The sequence below is a fragment of the Hippichthys cyanospilos genome, chromosome 11, assembly GCF_059441005.1.
Source record: "Hippichthys cyanospilos isolate Australia breed blue-spotted pipefish chromosome 11, RoL_Hcya_1.0, whole genome shotgun sequence".
NCBI classification, from domain to species: domain Eukaryota; kingdom Metazoa; phylum Chordata; class Actinopteri; order Syngnathiformes; family Syngnathidae; genus Hippichthys; species Hippichthys cyanospilos.
This window is the reverse complement of record NC_142379.1, coordinates 2,566,970-2,590,167: the sequence shown is the minus strand read 5'-3', so window position 1 is coordinate 2,590,167 and position 23,198 is coordinate 2,566,970. Positions and strand designations below refer to the sequence as shown.

At 42.2% G+C, this 23,198-nt stretch overlaps 1 protein-coding gene across 9 annotated transcripts in view; it reads right to left on the bottom strand.

The window, feature by feature from the left end:
* The window catches only part of tenm4 (teneurin transmembrane protein 4), a 185,784-nt gene that overhangs the window by 7,978 nt on the left and 154,608 nt on the right, over nt 1-23,198 (bottom strand). For all 9 annotated transcript variants that reach the window (XM_088427927.1, XM_088427919.1, XM_088427920.1 and 6 more), the window contains 4 exons: nt 18,040-18,212; nt 12,529-12,764; nt 7,701-7,997; nt 5,411-7,025 (listed from right to left, as the gene is read on the bottom strand). In XM_088427927.1, coding sequence (XP_088284053.1) covers nt 5,411-7,025; nt 7,701-7,997; nt 12,529-12,764; nt 18,040-18,212 — 2,321 coding nt within the window. The remainder of the gene's footprint in view (nt 1-5,410; nt 7,026-7,700; nt 7,998-12,528; nt 12,765-18,039; nt 18,213-23,198) is intronic.

Below are 23,198 nucleotides of genomic sequence, written 5' to 3'. Positions count from 1 at the left end.
AATCAAAATATTATTTGATCTTTTTTTCCCCCAGGGTAAAACGTCTTTGATAGATACCAGTCCACTTTCATATGGAATGAAAAAGAATTAAGCTGAAATTCTGAGCATTTGTTTCAACGCCATGTGGGCGGAGTCAAAACATTTAGCTCCACCCCATGTTGAGGCATACCGAGCAAGCTCCAGAACCCAAAAAGTACGCCAAAGGCCACAAGGCGGTTGTAAGATCCAAATGTGGAACAGTTGTCATCAAGCCCCTTCAGAGTCTCGTGCTATGGACTGAACTCATTGTTTGTCGGCCTGCTCCCAAAACAACTGTTTTCTGGACCCTGTCTCCTGGACAGGATATTTCCACAAACTGATAAACAGACTGCACCTTCTCCAAATTTGACAGTATGTGTGGTATATCAGCTGAAGGACATTCTTACACAAACACAAACACCACATCCACTGTCGCAAGTCCACACTTCTGTGGTTCCTGAATTCAAACCCGCATGACGTGACTGCCGCTTGTGGTAGCACCGCACTTGGCCTCTCCAGGCAGTCACGTCATGGCCCCACTTCCCACACCGCACCTCCTCAGCCATCTACATGTTGTGCGAGACATGATGTAGTGTCTTTTGTTGACGCATGTGCGGAGATTTTTTTTTTCCACACTTGTGCCACGCCCTCTGTTTGGGGGCATGGCTGAAGATGCATTTTTCTTCTCGTAATTATCTATCTATCTATCTACAGTACCAAGATCGAGCATTAACAGGCCGTTAGATCTGTCTGTCTGTCTGTCTGTCTGTCTGTCTGTCTGTCTGTCTGTCTATCTATCTATCTATCTATCTATCTATCTATCTATCTATCTACAGTACCAAGATCGAGCATTAACAGGCCGTTAGATCTATCTGTCTGTCTGTCTGTCTGTCTGTCTATCTATCTATCTATCTATCTATCTATCTATCTATCTATCTATCTATCTATCTATCTATCTATCTATCTATCTATCTATCTATCTATCTATCTATCTATCTATCTATCTATCTATCTATCTATCTATCTATCTATCTATCTATCTATCTATCTATCTATCTATCTATCTATCTATCTATCTATCTATCTATCTATCTATCTATCTATCTATCTATCTATCTATCTATCTATCTATCTATCTATCTATCTACAGTACCAAGATCGAGCATTAACAGGCCGTTAGATCGATCTGTCTGTCTGTCTGTCTGTCTGTCTGTCTGTCTATCTATCTATCTATCTATCTATCTATCTATCTATCAATCAAGGCAAAGCATTGTATCAGTGCCTTAACACACGAGGCCTGAAGATGTTGTCGTTTTGCGAGAAACTTTCCTAATATCCATTTAAATGACTCCATACTATCGGTCTTGATCCGATAGCGTTTGTTTGGGAACGCAGGCAAGCCGCAAAAAAAAATCCTCCAGACGTCTGCGCTGACTCACGCCCCCTCCCGCAGGCGGCCCTCGGCGGCGCGCACCGCGGGAGACGCGGGGGTTCCTTCACCGACGGCAAACGACGACCGGGATAGATAATTATATACGGTAATATGGTGTGGTTCGGGAGCAGCTGAGACTTGGGGAATATTCAGTATTCTAATGAGATGCGGGAGGCATCTGGGGTTGGCACCGTAATGTGGCGCTTCAAATAGCAGCCGGCCCACCCGCCGCCTTGCACCCCCCCCTCACGTGCCGTCGTTTATGTGGGAAATCGCAAATTCTCGAGAAGCAAAAGGTTTTTGGACGAGTTGAGAGTCATTCCAAGATTAAATCTGTTACAAGCCTTGTAGAAAATAATTGAAAAATGTGATTGATTAAAAGCTAACTATCTTTGAAGTTGAATACATTTGTACTGCGGTGTGAAAGGAAATTTCCTAAACTAGATCTGTTCGTCGAATTATAATCCGGTGCAATTTATGACCCTAAAACGACGGTATAAATACAATCGAACTACGATATCGGTTATACTGACGTATTTAGATGGTAACCTGACAGTAAGTGAAATCACGCTAGCAATGAGAGTTCTTTTACTTCCTGTTTTTAACCAAGCCTGACAAACGCTTTTTTTTGTCTAAATTTGTTTGAGCGGACCTCGGTAATTTCATGAAATGGAAATGGCGGCGCCATCCATCACAGCTGAGGCGCACCCTCCATCGCCGTATATCAACAAGTCTGCTTAGCATTCAAATGGCATTCAGCCGTAAATGGGGAACAAGCCAACCTGGAAAAAATAAAAAAAAGAATGTTTATTTCCCCTGGTAGTCTCTATAGGGGAGCGCAGATTCCTTGTTATTTATGATCGTCAACAGGCACGTCGGTGGTGTAAACAGAAACGATTTGTGAGTGAGACGCGCATGAGGCGAGCGCGAGGATCCGACCGGGGCGTCGCGTTGCGTTGCTTTAGGCAAGTCGAGGCTGCCGTGAGTGAACTTGGCGACTGTTTGGATAAATCCGTTCTGCCGCCACTTTTTTTTCGAGCGTTTGCCCCCTCGCTGGCACCGAGCGATGGAGTGATCTCAGCTTTGTTGCCTTTGAGTATGAAAACTGCTCGTCTGTAGTTTAATCCGCTGCTCTTTGCCGTTCTCCGCAAGCAATTTTACCTTTTTTGTTCGTGTTTGTATTTTTTCGGCTGTTTATTGCTTGAAAAGCAGCTGAAGACTTTTTTATTCGTCGTCACCGTCAGGAGGCTAAAATATTGCATTGATTGTCAAAACATGGCGACTTTCAATATCTTGCAAACCGGAGGTCCAGAGGTACAACTTGCACATGTCAAATTTGGCCCCTGTCGGGCTCATTTACTGCCATTGAAAATTGGAAATATTATCAAATAAAAACTAGATGTTTTATGCTGAATTTCCCCCGATTTTTGCAGGAATCCATTCGACGGCAACTAGAATTTTTTGTGTTGACACCCCAAAACCACCGTGTGGCGCTAGCGGCCAACTTATGACATTTGCTAACCTTTCAATGACTTCAATGATTGGCTTAGCCTGGACTCTCATAATGCAAACGCTTTCTAAAGGTACAATCCTCTAATTATGACATAATAAATATTCCTTTTCAATTTCATAAATATATAAATATAAAGTGTACTTATTGTTGCTATTATTACATTTTTATAATTTTATGTACATAAAGGGGGCGTAGGTTCCCCTCACAAAAAAACACATGTATGGATAGGGCTAATGCCACTGAACATTATGAGAGGTTGAAAGCAAATCTATATTTATATTTGCCGATGTTATGACCCTTTCAAAGTCAGCCCAAGTTGGGTGATAATAACTCCAAGCTGTTAAAAAAAAAATCCCTAGAACACTCAGGGAATAAAGGCGTACAAGTTTGTGCAAACCAGTCGCTATAACACAGTTTAGCAATAAGTCACTTTGTGTTCCAATTAAGTGGCTCATAATTTGGAAAAAAAAAAAAAAAAGTTCCTTTTACTGCATTTAAAACAAACCCTGAAAGGCACTACATGATATTAATTGACAAAGACGAAAACAAAGGACAATCATTTTAGGGGGTTGTCAATTACTTGCGGTTTGTCGCTATTTTCCCGGCAGGGCTCCGGGCGAGTATTATATTTTTATGCAAGCCATTCAACACTCAATTTGACATAAAATGTCCCCTTTAAGGAAGACTAATACACACAGGAGGGTGGAGCTCCCCTGGGTCATTTTACGATTAAAACTGGTTATTTTCCCTCATTCGTGGCCATTAAGCATTCTGTACACTTAAATAAAGATTGAAGCGATCCAAGCCTATTTCAATTTCAAATCGCAGCGGCCCGAAGAAACAAGCAGCCTAAATAATCTTGGGCGCGTGTCGGCGAATCAACAAATCGAGACAAAGATGGCGCTTGGTGCGGGCGCACGTGTTGCTAGCAAAGACATTTCGAAGGCCGTCGCAGCATCCAATAGCTCCAAAGTGACATTTGCAGGTAGCGTTTGATGCTGTTTAATGTGCTAATTAGCATCCTAGCCTGCCAATTGTCATCAGCGCAGCACATTTCCTCGGGCAAACAAGCGGCGACGCGGGGACGGGGTGTAAATAAGAAGCCGATAATCGGGCAAAAAACCCGCGCCTGTCTTTTGTTTCTCATCGACCGGACCGCTTGATCTATGACTCGGTGATTCGTCGCTTGAAAATGAAGTCCCCCGGTGACACCGCGACAGCGGCTGACAACATTTCACTACTCGGGAGTGGCTGTGATTTCCCGAGCAGATATTTGTATGCTAATGCAAATTGCGTCGCGTTGCGAGGCCCCCCATCACCCTGAAGTGAGTGTCACTCGGAGCAACAACAAGGAGGGGCGAGCCAGATCTGCGACTCTCTCTTCCCCCTTGACATGTGTAAATTTAGCACCATAAAAAACTTATATGCATTATTGATCGCCTGGCGGGACTCACCTAACATCTGCCGGCATCGCTATTTATATTCGGCTACGTACACCCACCCCGTGGACACCGGCGGGGACTGGAGCTGGAGTTTTTTCAAGCCTTAGCTTTATATTTACACGTTCGTGGAAATGGTTCGCGTAAAAATGTGAGGATTGAAAGTAGGGGCCATCAAGTAGGGGCCGTTTATTTATTTATTTAAATGTATAAACAGCGGTGGTTCTCAAATGGGGGTGCGTGAGGTTTAAACAGGGTTTCCGCATCCGCAAATTGAATGTGATACTTTTAAATGGCGTGGCGGGAACACTGCATATTTTCTTTTCAAATTTAAGAACAATTAATTGGAACAGAAAGCGATTTAAAAAGCACAACTGGGGTAAGAGCTAACACGAAGAATTTTCAGATCCCCATAACGTGAAATCGGGTCCGATAATTGATATTTGAAAGTGGATTGATAAAAATAAATAAATAAAATATGGCATTTAAAAACCAATATGCGATTTATAATATATTAGAAACTGAAGGTGGTATTGCAATACAAGTATTGTGTAACTTCGTATCGTAATGTATCGATAAATCGATTTTATCGCCCGGCACTAGTTACTTGTATTATGTATAAGCTTCCAAACGTTGAAAACTTGGCAAGACAGGAATGATCACAATTTTTTTCATGTAGTAGCACCAATGCACAACATTTAAATGAAAGGCTTGCGCTTTCAGAAAACTAGTCATTTATACGAAAACTACCCCGATTCCTAACACGAAAGGAAACACCCTAACCCTAACCCTAAGTTCTGAAGAAATGACTATAAACTAAACAACACCTAATAAAACGGGCCTCTGGTATTGAATTTCGTGAAATGCATGGTGGGAGAATTTGAAAAATGGGTATTAATGAGATCATTCATAGTGACGGCCCCCGTGCCAACATCCCGAAACCCTAACCCTAACCCTCTGCTGCAAAATATTTGCCTCTGCTCAGTAAAGACTCTGGATGAGACTCACCGGTCATGTAGCACTTGATCTCCTCGTTGTTGCTGAGCGGGTTGTTGTTTTTGAACATGTAGAGGTTGAAGGGCACAATATGGCCGGCGTTAAGACGTTTCCAGACGTCGTGGTCGGGCGCGGTCCAGCGCCCGGCGAGGACGTCGTAGTCCCTGCGCCCCATGTGCACCAGCCTGCTGAGGGGCTCGTAGAGGCCGCCCTGGTATCCGACGACGACCTGGAATCCGGGGTTGGTGTCCATGTAGATCTCGCCGAAGGCGGTGTGGAGCACCTGCTTGATCACGTGTCCCGAGCCGCTGAACACGGCCAGCGGCGTGCCGATGTTGTCGCAGGCCACGTAGAACTCGTCGCCGCCGCTCAGCTCCATGGCGAACAGGTGGCCCTGCAAGTCGTAGTAGAGCGAGGTGATCTCCGAGCTGCTGTGGTTGTACATGTGGGTGACCCGGGTGGGGCTGGACAGGTCGGCGTAGAAGAACTGCAGGTGGTGGCCGGCGCTGCTCCGGCTGGACACCCTCCGGCCCAGGCCGTCGTAGCGGTAGCGGATATTCCAGCCGCCGGCCTTGTTGTACACCTTCACCAGGAGTCCGGCCGAGTTGTAGTCGAAGTAGTCGTTGCCCCGCTGGCGGAGGAAACCGTCCTCGTCCATCCTGTACTGGACGTCGCCCAGGCGGGTGATGCGGTCCCGGATGTCGTAGCGTAAGGGCGTCAGGCGAGCGCTGTTGCCCGGGCTGAGGAGGTGCAGGTTGCCGTTGAGGTCGTAGCTGTAGCGCCACAGGGGCTTGTCGTTGATGGACACCACCTGGAGCTGGCCGTCCGAGTCGTACTCGTAGGTGTAACGCGTGGTGTTGGCGTAGGGGCCCACCTTCAGCTCCTTGGAGACCACCCGGCCCATGTTGTCGTACTGCACCATCATCCAGTACATGAGCGAGCGGAAGATTTCGTACTGCACCTCCTTGACGCGGCCGTAGGCGTCAAAGTGTTTGGTGTGCGTCATGACCGCCGTGGTGATGATCTGGTTGATGTCGTAGTAGATGACGCCGAACTTGCCGAACTGCTCCGCCTTGCCCGACACGTCGTCGTAGCGGTACAGGTCGATGGGGAGCGGCGTCTCGTTGATGACCGCCTGCATGCTGGTGACGCGGAAGCTGTTGTCGTAGACGTAGTCGAATCGGGCGTTGACCATGCCCTCTTCGCTGAACCGGAAAATCTGGCGGTCGATCAGCGGGCCGATCTGCCGGTAGCGGATGGTGCAGGTGAAGCCCTCGCTTTGCAGGTTGACCGTTTTCAGCATGCCGGCCGTCTCGTCGTAGGAGAAAGCGACGCGGGTGGTGTCGTAGAGGATCTCCAGCAGCTTGGACAGCTTGCCGTACTTATAGATGACGCGGCGGCCCGTGCCCAGGTAGGTGGTCCGCAGCAGCCGGCCCTCCTCGCTGTAGTCCCGCAGCACCGAGGCGTTGCCCTCGGGGGGCCGGTACGTGTTGCGGTAGTAGCCCACCGACAGCGCGGTCTCCAGGGTCTGGCGGGCCACGTTGGGCATGGTCACGGACGAGAGACGGTCGTTCTTGTCGAACTCGAAGATGTACTGTCTCTGGCTGGCGAGCAGCAGCACCATGGACTGCAAGAAAACGCAAAGCGCTTCAGCGCCTACGGTACTGAAAGAAACTACGGGATTTCTTTCGGGTTGTTAGGTACTGAGGTGCAAAAGCGATTGATGACTTGGAGAGCTAAAGTACCCTGGTCATTGATTGGTACGTTAAGTGACTGTAATTACACAGCTTATTACTTAAAAGTACTACTTTACTCAAGTCGTTGATTACTTTGGTACTTAAAAACCGAGAGTAAAATATTATTTTAGTGCTTCATTCTTTTAGTATCAGCAGTTTTTAACCCTTTTTTTTAGCCAGACAGCTTGAAAATAATGAAAAATATGGGGGCGGCATTGCTCGGTGGTAGAGTGGTCGTCTCCCAGCTGAGAGGCTGTGGGCTCGATCCCCCGACCATCAAGACCTTGTCGAAGGGTCCTTGAGCAAGACTCTGAACCCCCAATTGCTCCTGATGCTGCGTCATCAGTATGTAAATGACTAGTTAGTGTAAAGCGCTCTGAGTACCCAAGGTAGAAAAGTCCATTTACCATTTACCGTATGGGGCTTCGCTGTCCAAAATTCGTATTTTGGGCAGTAAATATGTACTAGGAGTAAAATTTCTTGACTCTTAAACATTGTAAAAATATGCCTGAGATCAATCGAGTGAAATATCAAACGATGTCTCGGTTATCCACGGCGATTCTTACCTTCTCCAGATACGTGTAGCTCCACGATTTCCCGTCGGCAAATATCTTGGAACTGATCCTGCCTTTTGGGTCGTATTCCATGCGTACCGACATGGTTCCTCGCTGGATGCCCGCCACGTGTCCCCCGGCCGAGTAGGTCACGTTGACCCCGTTCAGGCGGCTGCTCGGCGCCCAGAGAGTGGGCCGCCCGGCGTGGTCGTAATGGATCCGCAGCGTAAATTTCCTGTGGTCATCGTAGACCTTTTCGGTCCTGGTGATCCGATCGAAGTCCAGAGACAACAAGTTCCTGTTGTGAACCTGCGGAGGAAGCCAGCAAGGTGTTTGGAAGAAAAAAAACATGTTTCTTTTTTTAGAAGCCACTGCAGTGATTGGACTTTGAAATGACCATACTTTGGTGTTTGTTGGGGGGGAAAAAACTGGAAAATCGGAAGGGGAGCGTTCCAAATCATGGAGAGCCCATTATGGCCGCAATGATCATTAAATCCATTCTGACTGCATGCGAGCAAACAAGTGCCAGGTGCTGATTATTCTCATTTTGGATCTTGGGTAAACAGGCAGAAAAAAACCGGACAAGGTGATTTTGGGCTTTAGTTGGATTTGGAAAGACGGAATGAACGGTAATCCTTCAGGTCATGTTTGGGTTGGCGGAGAGTCGGGAGGCTTTGTCCGAGGAACGCTGACGGCCAAAAAGACAAAGTGAGACACGGATAATCTGTTCTGCTTCTGAGGGGCCTTTCGCACCAAGTTAGCCCACGGTGAAAAACGTTCAATTTTTCCAGGCGGCCCGTTTTAGAAAACAGTCGACTGGTTAGGCTGTCGAAAAGAAATCATGTGCGACTTCCGTTATACAATTTCTATGAAAAATCAGACTATGGCCCCCCCACCACAAATATTTAAATAAACCGCCATTAATAATTGACTCGACTTTTTTCATATTACATTCTTTAAGTCTTTCAACTTAATTGACATGACAAAGAATGCCATAACAAAAATGCCGTTTTAAATGTGGACAAAATCCGTGCATATATTCGCTTAACACATTCAATATTAAGATGTCTTTGCTGAGTCCAGACATTTATTCGCATGAATTTATGTACATTATTTTTCACATAATACGGGAAAGTGGTGTCTGAAAACTGGCACTGAATTAGTTAATGTATTCCATATTTAAGAAAACATTTCTCTGCATGTATAAAATATCCGATATTCAACAACAAAAAGGTGGAATCATACACCAACAAAAAAAGACTGTGATTTGATTTCCAGAGCATAACCAAAATAAGTCGAAGCCGCCATAAAAGTGTAAAAAAACAACCCAAAAGAAAATGCAAGAATTATGTTGTGCAATTATTTTACAAAGCCAATATTACAGGTGTGTGTGCATATATAAATATATATATATATATATATATATATATATATATATATATATAATGTTCAAATTCAATTTATACTCTTTATTTACTATATGCTTTATAAACTATTTTCTATATATATTTATATTTTTTTTATCTAATCATATTTTTTGTCAGAATAATTGTGATTATTTCTTCTGACATAATAGTGCAGCCCTAATATATATATATATATATATATATATATATATATATATATATATATATATATATATATGGAAAAAATGACCAAATCCAATTTATACTCTTTATTTACTATATGCTTTATAAACTATTTACTATATATATTTATAAATTTTTTATCTAATCATATTTTTTGCTACAATAATTGTGATTATTGCTTCTGACATAATCGTGCAGCCCTAATATATATATATATATATATATATATATATATATATATATATATATATATATATATATCCCGCCCACCAACATCTGAGCCAACTCGCAATTTGAAAAGTCATTTTTCTGTTTTCCTCCAGCAGTCCATAACAAGCACCTTCCCCTCAAGCCAAGGCCAGCGGTTCCGGTGCGACGCCCGCCAGCAGACAAAAGTAAAAGACGCCGATCGATTTTGTCCTTACAGAGCTAGCCGGTAATCCCGAGGCGCTTTGGAAGAAAGCTCACGTTTGTACAGGTTAATGGCATCTGTCCAAAAACATTTGCACTCGGCGGAAATGAACCGGCGGAAAACCGGCGCAAAAACGCTCCGGTGTCAGGACGCGCTCTGTCAAAGCTTCATCGGGCTGAAAGAAAAACTCTTACGAGCGTAGAAAACTCCTGAGGGACTCGCGGGAAGATCTTTCCCAAAGCGGACCGAGCCGGCATGAAATAGGCCACGAAACAAGGCGGGACGCTTTAAAAGACGTTTTGATTTCCAAAAGTGTCCTCCAAAATGGTGTCGTCCGGCACGCCATTTCACAAATGGAGAAAAACAAGCCAATTGTTCTAATGCAGAATATATTAGAAGATCCATTTCTGGAGCAAAAATTTTTTTCCGGTCTTGCCTTGAGCGCTATTATTAGCTGGACAGAGCGGCCCTATTGTAAAGTCATGATTTGCTAATGCAATCTTCAATATTTGATAGGCAATTGAGCTAAAATGCTAATGAGATGGAAATACAGGCGCTGCAAAATAATGGAAACGCAAAGACAAATGAACAGACAGAAGATATGGAAAAATTGATTCAAATGCTTCATTTTTTTAGATAACTTTTTCAGACTTAAATTTAAACTGTCCTAACAGACTATTTTATAGTCTCGAATAAGCCTGCTTTGTTCATGAGTGATCAGTAGGAACGGGAACTGCGTCAAAGTCATTTACGTCAATTAAACCGCCTTTGAAAAGTCATACGACAGTCACGCCGGTCTATATGGGGAAGCTGAGTGGCACCTGTGTGGAATTTGCATGTTGTCCCCGTGCCTGGGTGGGTTTTCACCGCATAACTTCCAAAAAACATGCTTGGTTAGGTAAATTCGACACTCCAAATTGCCCTTTGGTGCGTTTGTGAGTGTGAAACTACTTGTGCTTTTGTCACCCTTCGATATTGGTTGGGCGCCAATATATTGTGATTTTATGATAATAATTATACTGTAGTTATTTTGAAAATGAAACCCAATTGTACAAGGGGATTATTTTGTACATTCTAAAAATTTTCTAGATTTTGGGGTGGTCCTCACCTGCCTGCACTGACCGGAAAAAAAATTGTGCCCACGAACTCTATCATTTCTGATTTTTAATGTTTTTTTTTTTTTTTTTAGGAGTCCAGAAATTCAGTGCCAGGTACACATTTCTATATTGTTTTTCATTTTTCTGAGCTGGGCTACCTTTTTTATTTATTTTTCGCGTTTCAAATATTATTTTTAGTACAAGCCTTGAGCCTCTAAAATTTGACAACGCAGGCCCACCATCCATACATTCCCCCCCCCCGCCGCTATCTATTTTTTGCCGGTCACCCCATAAATCATCAGCCTCACCAGCGGCCCCGCGGGGTCAACTTGAGGATGACAACGAACGTCAAGCGACACCCGAATTCCAAAATAGTCGACGTGACTCCAAAGACGCGGCGAGGCGGAAGCGGGAGACTCCGCCCCCTCCCCTCCCCTCCCGAGCCCGGGCAGCCACCCACGTAATATCACTTGACACGCCACTCAAGGTCGCTCGATGATTCCGGCTGGGCTCATCCCTGCCCGCTCGGTGGCTATTAGGCTGCTCCCGTTTCCCCATCTCACCCCCGAGGCCCGTTGTCCGTAACATACATTAGACGCTCGCGCTTCCACGGGGACAACGGGGCCATTAAATGAACGGCCGATGACAGACAAAGTGGCACCTCCCCATTAGCGCTGTCGCCTGCTGGAGAATGTGCAAGGCGACCTGGATTAAGAGGAAAAAAAACAAAACCAAAAAAAAAAAGCTGTTGCTTGTCTCGCCAAGGCAAGAAAAACAAAAGCTGGGTGTTATTTTCCGTTTTGTTTCAGGTACGCGCTCAGATCAAAGGCTTTCCTTGGCACCGTCTTGATAAAAATCTACTACTTACCCAACCCCCCCCCCCCAAAAAAAAAAGTCCACACACCCCCGTTCGAACGACAGGCTTTTCTGTAAAGCTCAACACATTTTTTATGTACTGTAAATCCCCAAATATAAGACGATCTTTTTTATCTCCCAAAAATGACGGTTGTGTCCTATAAACTTAAAAATGATCATATTTTCCGCACTATAAGGCGCACCTAAAAGCCTTATTTTTTTGAAAAAGCTGATGGTGCGCCTTATGATCCGGTGCGCCTTATATATTGATCGATATTGAGATTGGGATTGGTAGACGGGGAACGAAGCGATAAAGTAAGCTTGACCTGTTTCTTTTGTGTGTTTACAGTCGAACACGTTTGCGCATGTTGACATTGAGTTATTATGAGGGTTTAGAGTTATTATTTGAGTTAATATTGTTATATTGTGATTGCACTGGAGGAAAAGTTCCCTGATATAAATGTTGCACTGCATGTTATGTCACGTAAATACTAATAAAATAAAACATAGGACAGTTATGTATTCATTTTGGGAGGGAATGGCGTTGTCAGAAAACTGCTTTGTAATCTACTAATAAAATTCGACTGCTTCTACTGTTGCGCCTTATAATACGGTGCGCCTTATATATGGAAAAAGTTTTAAAATATGTCATTAATTGAAGTCTTATAATCCGGTGCGCCTTCTAGCGCGGTAAATACGGTCTTATTTTTTTACCATTAAAGGGTGATTGTGCATTTTTACGTGGGCAGTATACTATAATGACCATAAGGGGACAAGCTAAAGGGCGCATATCAGTTCCGACCATTTCGACCGAGCGGCATAGCTGTTCCGTCTTAACGTGGGTTAAAAACGACGAGTATTCTAAGACGTCACAAAAGCTTCCTTACCCGCAGCCTGCGTCCGTAGACGGTGACCTGTCCGCGAGCCTGCTCCTTCCTCTGCCTCCACTCCACCAGGTTGAGGCCGTTGTCCAAGGCCAGCGTGATGTTGCGCTTGCTGACGGTGGGGTGGACGGTGCCGGCGAGCAGGTGCGGCTCCGTGTGCAGCGACACCTCCATGCCGTTGGCCAAGGCCAGCCGCAAGGAACCGTCCAGGCCGATGAAGTAGCTATTCCGCACTTGGTCTGACGCATTTTCAGGGAGAAGACAAACAAAGGCGGCCGTTACCTTTCAAACAAACGACCGGATGTATCGCGCGGCAGAAATTTTGATCATTTCTCAGTCCTAACGCGTGATAAGGTAAATGTGCAGATATCTTTCTCTTCTGTTATCAGTTATTACACAGATACGTTGTGTGGAAGGATGAAACGAGTAATTCGAGCTCTCGAGGCATTTTTTTTCTGCCTCTGGTGTAGGAAAAAGTCAAGCTAACCGTCGTAACAAGATATCTTCAAAATAAACCTTACTTTCCCTAATAAGCTATGGATAGTGACTTTGTAACATCAAAAACATCACGTCCCAAAATCAAGTTCGATTGCTAATTATGCTAATTAAGAATGCTAAACCCTCTTGTGGTATTTTGATCATTTTTGGCTCATTTTCTTCCACGTTATTCTGGTAGTATTTTAGCCAAGGGTTGGCACACTCCAGCTAGTGTGATTACTAAGTGGTCACGCCATTTTGAATTTTGACATGTTCTCACCAACTGGGTGAAATTTCAGCTCCCTACAATCGTCTTTCAATGCTTTCAGTTTGATGTGAAATGCTTTGATGTAAAGGATCTAAAGGATACGACAAAATACCACACAAGGGTTTTTTCATGATGTATTATACGGTGCCTGTTGCCAGCAATTTTCAATGTTAGCGGCTAGCAGCGCGAGAAACAGCAAGTACTAAAAGTTAGCTAAGTTAGCGGATAGCAGCACTCAGCTGCTCCATATAGGCTGGCAAGAACCGTCAAATGACTTTTCGAATGCAATTTGATAGACATAAATGACTCCAAAGGCACAGTTGCCGTTCCTACTGATCACTTTTAAACCAAGTAAACTTTGTGAAATCTGAAACAAAAATCCCAAATGAGATTTTGATGCCACTTCATTCCATAAACCGAACGCTGACACAGCTGTCAAAACCTCACAAATGTTTCTCGAGACTTAAATAGTCTGCTGCTATTGCTAATGTTGGCTTGTTCACAGCGCTAATGCTAACGTTGCATTTACTTTCATAATCATATGACATCACAGACGGCAGTTTTGACAATCACACTAGTGCAAGTCCAGAAAATAAATATTGTACTTCCGTCCTTTATTATGTTTTTTTTTTTCCGACATAAATATCTTAGCTTCTACCTCATTACAAAACGCGACTAGCTGCTTGCGCAACCCCTGACAATCACAGCATCTCACTGCTAACGAAAGAGGACATAATCTAATATTCATCCGCGCCAGGGCGCAGCGTAATGAGCAAAAACGGACGCTCAGCAAAATAAAGAAAGAACAAGCACCTTTAGCAGCGGCAGCAGTATTTAACTGAAACTCTGCAATAACGCGGCGCCCGGGCAAAACCGGGATCAATAGCCGACGGCTTTCCCAGCGCCCATAAACTTTTTTAACAACTTTTGCGGCAGCCTCGGGTGATGTTGAAGGAGAGTGAAAAGCATCGGAGGAAGAGCGAGCAGAGCTGACCCGTGGAAAACAAAACAAATAAATAATAAAAGCCTGACCGTTGTTGACGGCGCGGCGCCATGTCCGGGCTTAATGTTGCCGCTCCTCTCATGCGCATTCATCGGGGAGCAAAAAAAAAAAAAAAACTACAGTGTGTATTACCCTCATTAAGAAGCTCCTAATGGCTTGTGAAACATTAATGAGTTCATAGAAAGCTCGGAAAAAACAAAACAAAAAAACGTACGTTCTCACGCGTCGACACCACAGGTCCAAGCATCTGGATTGCTTCTTTTGTAAACGATAAAAAAAGACCTTCTGCCTTTCCCGCTGTCGGTCGAGGGCTAAAACAAAGAAATAAGCGGAGGTGGCAGGCTGACCTTTCGCCGGCCCTTTCCTCGCTCCATCACCGAGGTCGACAAGGGGCCCGTAGGGGTCCTCCGAGGCCAAACCAGGCTGGAAAGGCCGCGCGAGATTGCGTGAGTGCACGCAGACATACAGTATATATATATATATATATATATATATATATATATATATATATATATATATATATATATATATATATATATTAGGGCTGTACAATTAATGCCACGATTAATTAAGCTGATCCTCTGCTATATTAACTTTTAAGAAGCCGGCAACCTAATGTCTAATTAAGCACTTTGTCCTCCTACCACCAGGGGGCAATGTTTGCATGACAAACTTGCATGCTTTTCCTACCCTAATATATTATTTACCAGTGTGAAAGGGTGTTGAGTTTCTCACCTGATTCCTAATATATACCGTGCTAGCTGTCAATCGAAACTCATTTTGAAAATTGGAATAAATTCGGTTCGAAATGACCAAAAACGCCACGGTTAATGCCCTGTTTTTGCCATGTCTTGGGTGAATTTTTTTAGTTACTATTTACTTTCTTTCTTTATTTTAGTTTGTTATTTATAAGCGTCAAGCCTTGAAGCCTTGTTTATATATTGCTTGTTTAAAAAAAAGGGCAATAAATACCCATAGACACGTTTGACTAAACATGATGAATACTTGTGATTAATATCGTGATTTCAATATTGATCAAAATAACACCCCTAATATATATATATATATATATATATATATATATATATATATATATATATATATATATATATATATATATATATATATATGTGGCCACCCGTAGTGATATTTATTGCAGATATAGATACGTTGTAATTGGGAGCATGCTAACGCTAACCTCGGAAAGGTGAGGCGGATAATAACATTCATTATCGTTAGCATGACTGACAGTAATATCAGCGGTCGTGTGGGCGGTACATGACAGGATGATAGCAGAATATAATAGGTTTGAAGAAGAGAAGTTGTTGGCAGTGCATTCTTTTTGTACTTTCTCTAATTACAGCATCGCAGCACATTTCAAGATGGCGGTCATCCTCCCGTTGTGCTGATTCAACCGGAGATTTCCCCATAGGAAATAATGGGGCCTGGAAATAATTGCTTCCAGGGTCAAGTTGTTGCAGTCTGAAGCCTTTGGACAGGAAGTGCTTTAAAGATACTTTGGAACGATCCTAACTGTCGTATACGTGCAAAAATGAGTCAACAAATAATGAAAAAAAAAAAAAACATGATACTGCATTCAGGATAACTAAGCAGTACCTGGACTTCTCCAACTTTTTTTTCCCGTGAAACGATTTTTCCCAACAAACGATTTGACGATTTTCGCCACTTAACAGTGTTCACATTTTTCAATAATTAATGTGACAACTATCATTTTTCATGTAGCATGAATGAACTATAACTCTTTTGCCAAATTGAAAGCATTAAAAGAAAGCAGCTGAAATTTCACCCGGATCGCATAGTGTGCCATTTTTTTGGCTAAAATATTGCTAGGATGCGCAAGTAGCTTGTAACATTCCGTAGTGAAGTAAAAGATATTCGCGTTATATATAATAATATAATAATATATATAATAATAATAAATATATACATATAATAAAATAATACAATAAATTTATTATAATAATATAATAAAAGAATATAATAAAATAATAAATAAATAATATAATAAAGGACGGAGGTGTGATTCTCCAAACTGGCCATCTGTGATGTCATACGATTACCAAATTAATGGATAATTCCTTTTGGGATATAATTAACTCATTCACGTTCATTTTTTAACAGTCCAGTAATTCAATATCAGGTATCTACTTTTATTTTTTTAAATTTTTCTGTGTTGGGCTTGAGGAGGGGTCAAAAACAGGCTGGAACTGAAGGAGTTCATCATTTAGACACTTAAATGTGTCCAAACGCGGAAAATTTCAGCCTCTCCATTGGAATTACCGTAATTCCCCAAATATAAGACACACATTTTATTTCCTCAAAAATGTAGCATGGGTGTGGCTATGAACGGTAACTTAAAGATTTATTATTTGACACCATTCGAGAAAGAACTGATCGGCCGCCCCAAACCAGCAAACACCTAAAAAAAAAAACGTTTTTTTTCGTTAGATAAATTAAAAGTCCCGTTTTTGTCGTATGACATTGACATTTTTGGCAGGCTTTTACAAGGAGTTAACAGGTGTTGCTTCCCGACATCTTAATCAAATGAAAAGGCGGCTCGCTACAAGGCGGATTGGATGCGGCCATTGATTTTGTGCCAGCGCGCACAATGGCCGCCGTGCATACAAGACGCCGCGGCTTTGCTCGCGTCTCCCCAATTTGTGTTGGGGCGCACGCACGTTCTGACATCCCTCCATTGTGCCTCTGAATTTTATCGATCGCCTGCTTGATGGCGCTCAACGTTTTTTTTTTTTCCGACGGTCCAAAGACGAGGCCGTCGCCGCGCATCTGCAGACTCCCATCACGGTTGAAACTTGAGGCGTCCCGCTCGGGTTTCTCCCCCCCCCCCCCCGTCGGTCACATCCGTGTCGCGACCTTGTGTCTAACATCTGTCCGCCAGCCCGTCGGCGCCGGCAACTTGGCCCGCTAATTAATTGGCTATCGTCTTTGCCCCGGAGTCTTCACACTCCGCGCTTAAAAAGGGGACGCGGAAATGGGCTTAAGTCTTAAATTTATACTGAACAACAATATCAATAATTTTTCTGAGCCAAAAAAAGCCAATTTCTGGTTTTGAGCACGTTCTCTTTTGCCAGGGAAATCCACCCCAACAGAATCAAAAACATTCAGTGCCAAGGACGAGTTATGTCGTTCAATTACCGTATTTTTCGAACTATGAGACGCGACTTTTTACTCATGTTTTGAGCCCTGCGGCTTATAGTTCAGTGCGTCTTATCTGTGTTTTTTTTTGTTTGTTTTTTTTGTTTGTTTGTTTTTAACCAAAAGTACCATATTTTGTGCACAATAAGGCGCACCTAAAAGCCTTAATTTTTTTTAAAAAGCTGACTGTGCACCTTATAATCAGGCGCGCCTTATATATGGATCAATATTGAGATTGGACTGATAAATAAATCTTTTTTTGTGTGTTTACAGTTGAACAAGGTTGCTCATATTGACATTGAGTTATTATGCTATTGAGAGTTATTATTTGAGTTATTATTGTTATTACTTTGGGTATTACTATATTGTGATTGAAACAGTTTTAAAATATGTCATGAATTGAGGGTGCGCCTTATCATGCGGTGCGCCTTCTATATGGAAAAAGTTTTAAAATATGTCATTAATTGAGGCTGCGCCTTATAATCCGGTGCGCCTTATAGTGCGGAAAATACGGTATGTAGACCAAAGTATCCAACAGGAATACTTCACACTCTCTGCTAAAGGAATCCACAAAACAAGACGTACTCACCTTGCATCAGAGTGTAAAATGTGCCCGAGGCCGACAGGTTGGTGGTGACCGTCACATCCTCCTTGGCGGCGCCCTCCGCCTGAATGCGGACGGCGCTGTCGGCGTCGGAGCGGTAGCTGCTCACCCGGCCCGTGGGGTGGGTCACGTTGGTCAGACGGCCGAAACTGTCGTACCTACGCAAGTAAAATTGGATCATAAGTGATCAGGCATTATGAGATGAACTACGAGTATTTGTTTTTCTGTTTGTGTTGCTACAGCGTTTGTGGTTCATCACAGTTATTTGATGTGCTACTCCTGTCACATTTTTCAACCGATTCTCACCGTTCCAGTTTCAATGTATTACAAAAATTTGTGTCAGGTGTGCTTATATTTTTCTCAGTCCTAAAATCCACTCTTTTTCTGAAATACTACATTTTCTCACTCACAAATTCACCATTCATCATTCAACATTCATTTCATTCATTCATTTCAAGATCACAAACTAAAAACATCTCATCCCATTCACCTTGGAAACTTTTTTCAACATGCCAATATTTTGCATGTCCAGAAAGTCAAACACTTCAGCTTCTTGATGAGCAGACTGTGCATGTTTTGTGCTCGACCGCCCCCTAATGGTTAAAATTATATAAAACATTTTATAAGTCCATCTAATTGCTCTGTTATGCTAGATATCTTGGATTTTGGATGATGTTATCATCAAGCTACCAAATATTAGATTCATTGAGTAAACTTGAAGCTGCTTGTTAGGTACGAGGTCAATAACTTCCTGTTCTTCTTCTTCTCCTTCGAGATAAGCAGACAGGGCACGTTTCTTGTCTATTATTGGTTAAAAAAAACCAAACCATTATAGATTCATTGAATAGCTCTATAATGCTAGACGTCCAGAGCATTTGGCATTATGTGTTATCATTAAGCTAGCACATATTAGATTCGATTAGTAAACTTGGAGGTGCTTGATAGCGACTATGAGGTCAGTAACTTCCTGTTTTTCTTCTTCTCCTTTTTGACGAGCAGACAAAGCATGTTTCTTGTCCATTATTGTTTAAAATCGTGAAAAAATATGTATATATAGATTCATTGAATTGCTATTTTATTATTTTATGCTAAATGTCAATGGCAGTTTGCATTATATGTATAGGATGAAGCTAGCAAAGTGTAATTTGTTTGTTCTATGTTTTTCACGGCCAAATTCCTGAAAGTCTCAACATTTTTGGATTGGTGACTAAATTATTTCGAGTTATTTGTTATTTTTTTAAGAGACGGACAAACCGAGCCCATTGGGGTCCCTACGCGCCGCCAAGAATTGGGCGCAATCGTACAACAATCCATTCAGCCACAAACCGTCAGAAGACAGATGAAGCTCCCCCTCGTCACCATCCCGTCAAATCGCCTTTAACGGCTTAACAGATGAGCGCCGCATCACCTCATCTCGCTAAGCGGCGGCGAGGTGCGCCTCGGCCTCCTCCGCCCGGGCCCGAAAAGCGGCGTTTTATGACACGCCGCGACACGGCGGGGTCGGATTGTTTCACGCGGCCCCCGACGGCACGTCGGCGTCGAACAATTTGAAAGCTGTCGGCGCGCCGCCGCCGTTGCAGGATGCGGGCGCTACATTACGCCGGGACCAGGCGCCGAATAGCGATTGAAAAGGAGGCCTCTTTGCATGTCGCCGCCTGCCACAGCAAAGCCTCGAATAAATGAGGCCGGCGCTGGTTTATTTCCTCAGCGCTGCCATCTCAAATATCCAATACGGACAGGAAGAGCGAGAGAGGAATCATCTCCCGGAGATAAAAGTAATCCGAGCCGAGCGGCGCGACGGGAGCAGTTTAGTCTTCCGCTTTTAAAGACACTAAATGCTAAAGTCGTTTGTAGTTTAAAGACATATCCTCCCCACGCCTCGCTTTTTTTTTTTTTTTTTTTTTTAAGTTGTGAAAAGTCATTAGGCACACATACAGCGCAAATATTAATTATTTTAAGGGCTGAAAACAATTATGTTTTAGGATCTGCTTCCATTAAGAGTATCGGCCCGATGCCAATACTTGGTATTGGTACTTGCCCATCCCTTATCATTCCAATACTTTTTAATATGTTGTTTAATACCACTTTTTTAGACCAATTCCAATATGACTTCTCATCTCTTGAGTAGTCAAGTCGGTAAATATTTCCAAAAGAGCTGCCAATGCTAGTATCAGCTTTTATCATGAGTATCGATCGACACAGATACTTGGTCAAATTTGACTTGACTTGGTAAACCACATCCCTTTATTATCATGACTAATATAATATAATATAATATAATATAATATAATATAATATAATATAATATAATATAATATAATCGTGAAATATTATGGCTATTCGATACCACTTTTTTAAGATTAATACTAGTTTGAGTACTCATCTCTCGGATCGTCACCGATACCTGCGAACGATACTACTAAATCGGTCTAATTCTTAAACATTGACCCTTTGAGGAAAGAAATTCCTCGTCCAAAATGGTATTTATTTATAAAACAGTCAATTTTCTATTCTTCTAATTTATGATTTCTAGTTTATAATCATAAAACTGCAAGAGAGCAGCTGATACTGGTATCTGCTTCCATCATGTGTATCGTCCCAATACCGATACTTGGTAATGGTACTCGCTCATCCCTTATTAATATTATTAATATTTTGGTTCTTCGATACCACTTTTTGTAGTATTTTTTTTAGTAGTATCGGCTTTCATCATGTGTATCGTCCCAATACCGATACTTGGTAATTGTACTCGCTCATCCCTTATTAATATTATTAATATTTCGGTTCTTCGATACCACTTTTTGTCGTAGTTTTTTAGTAGTATCGGCTTTCATCATGTGTATCGTCCCAATACCGATACTTGGTAATTGTACTCGCTCATCCCTTATTAATATTATTAATATTTCGGTTCTTCGATACCACTTTTTGTAGTAGTTTTTTAGTAGTATCGGCTTTCATCATGAGTCTCGGCCTGATACTGGCACTTAGTATCGGTAATTGCCAATCCTATTATCACTCCTAATATTATGTTTTAGCATTAGCTAGTTTTTAGATATTTATTTATTTATTTCATATGTATTATGTATTTATCTATTTATTTATTTATCTATTTATCTATTTACTTGTGGTGTTAATTAGTCTGCATTCATGTTTTAGCGACTGTGGTTTTTGTCCATATCTTGCAAAGTCCAAAACGCCTCCTTGAGCCACAGCTGTTTTTGGCTCACTTCCTGTGGTCAAGGAGGGGGCGGGGGCGGGGGCGGGGGCGGGGGGGGGGGGGGGGGGGGGGGCATATTGGCGATGCCCACGAGTCCCTTCATATTGCATCACATCTGTGTCACGCGCCAATTCCGTGACCTTTCGAGAGAGACGAGGAGGGGGGGGGGGGGGTGTCCCCAATAATAACAGAGTGGACACTGCGCCCAGCTGTCCTAGCGGCTAATGGCGAAGCGGAGCGCCACGCAGAAGGGGACGATGTCAGGACGCGTCTGAGTGAAGACCGTGGAAACAATAAGCGGAGGCCGGCCGGCAGTCATGTGACCGCCTCAGAAAAAAAAAAAAAAAAAGACTTTCTTGTTTCTTTGCTAAGAAACTACAAACCATCTTATTTTTTTTCTGCACTTTTCAAACGACATAACAGACCAAGAAATGACACGCAAAATAAAAAGTTGAGAGACGGGATTTGGAATCGCGACAACGCCCGCCGCTGTCCCCCGAGGACGCGGTGACCTTCAAAAGCTAATTATGGAAGCAAAACAACCAATCGTTATTGGCTGAGATTAAACATTGACGAGCGGACTGGCACAGGTAGCTAAATAATATGAGCCACCCCCACAACCGTATGGCTTGAAATGATTTCATACCGGAACACATTTTCAAATCCTTCCCTTAATACGCTGGTTCTCAAATGGGGGAACTGGGACCCCTGGTTGGACCCACTGTGCAACCTCTCGTCACCTGTCGCGCTCATCATTTATTTTTGTGAACGATCTCTACTATGATCCCAAAAGTTGAATATTTTTCTGTGGACAAATATTTATTTATAATTATTTTGTCGTGAGAACAGGTCTGACACTTTGATGACTGTTTTTGTGGACAAATATTTATCAATAATTAAGTTAATGATTTATTTTCGTGAGATCTCTGCTGTAATTCCAAAACAGGTCGCTTTAGGTAGAATATTTTTTGTGGACACATTTTTATTTATAATTATTTCTTTTCGAGAACAGGTCCGACGCTTTAGATTGTTTATTTTTTGTGGACAAATATTTTTTAAAATTAAGTTGATGATTTACATCCAAATATATACATACACATGTGTATATATATATATATATATATATATATATATATATATATATATATATATATATATATATATATATATATATATATATATATATATATATTTATTTCATATTTTTGGTGGAAAAATATTTCTTAATATTTTTTAATAATTAATTTATTTCTTTTTGAGAACATATTTATTTATTTATTTATTTATTTTTGCTAATCCAAAAAGTTTTGAACTGGTTAAGAGGTACTTTGCTGAAAAGATATTTCACAGGGGGTACATCGCTGAAAAAAGGTTGAGAAGCACCGCCTTAATCCAATGAGTTGTTTTGGGGAGATGACATCATGCAATTTATGGATTATAATAATAGTAAAGCGGCAACTGATTGAACTGAAGAGAAAAATGGCCTGTGGTGTCTTTCAAACCTGATTGCAAGCTAATTTATTCATGGATCACATTAGCCTGAAGGACTATAGGTTTTATAAATTGGACACATGCAGCTCTTGCAGTGAAAAACCACAAACTAACTTTCAATATGTTTTCAAAAAATAATGCTCTTAAGTGGCTATGGGATTTTTTTTCCCCAGTTCATTTAGCATTTGAATTAGAACTACATTAAAAATGCTTGTTAAAGAAAACTACAAAAATACAAAAAAACCACACCATCTATTTTCGGTCATTTTCTCTTGACATTACTCACTGTATTTTATCCAAGGGATAGCGAGATAACTAAGTGGTCACGCCATTTTGAAATTTGACACGTTGTCACCATCTGGGTGAAATTTCAGCTCCCTAGTGTCTTCTTTCAGGCGTGAAATGTCTTTGATGTACGGATCAAAGGATTGGACAA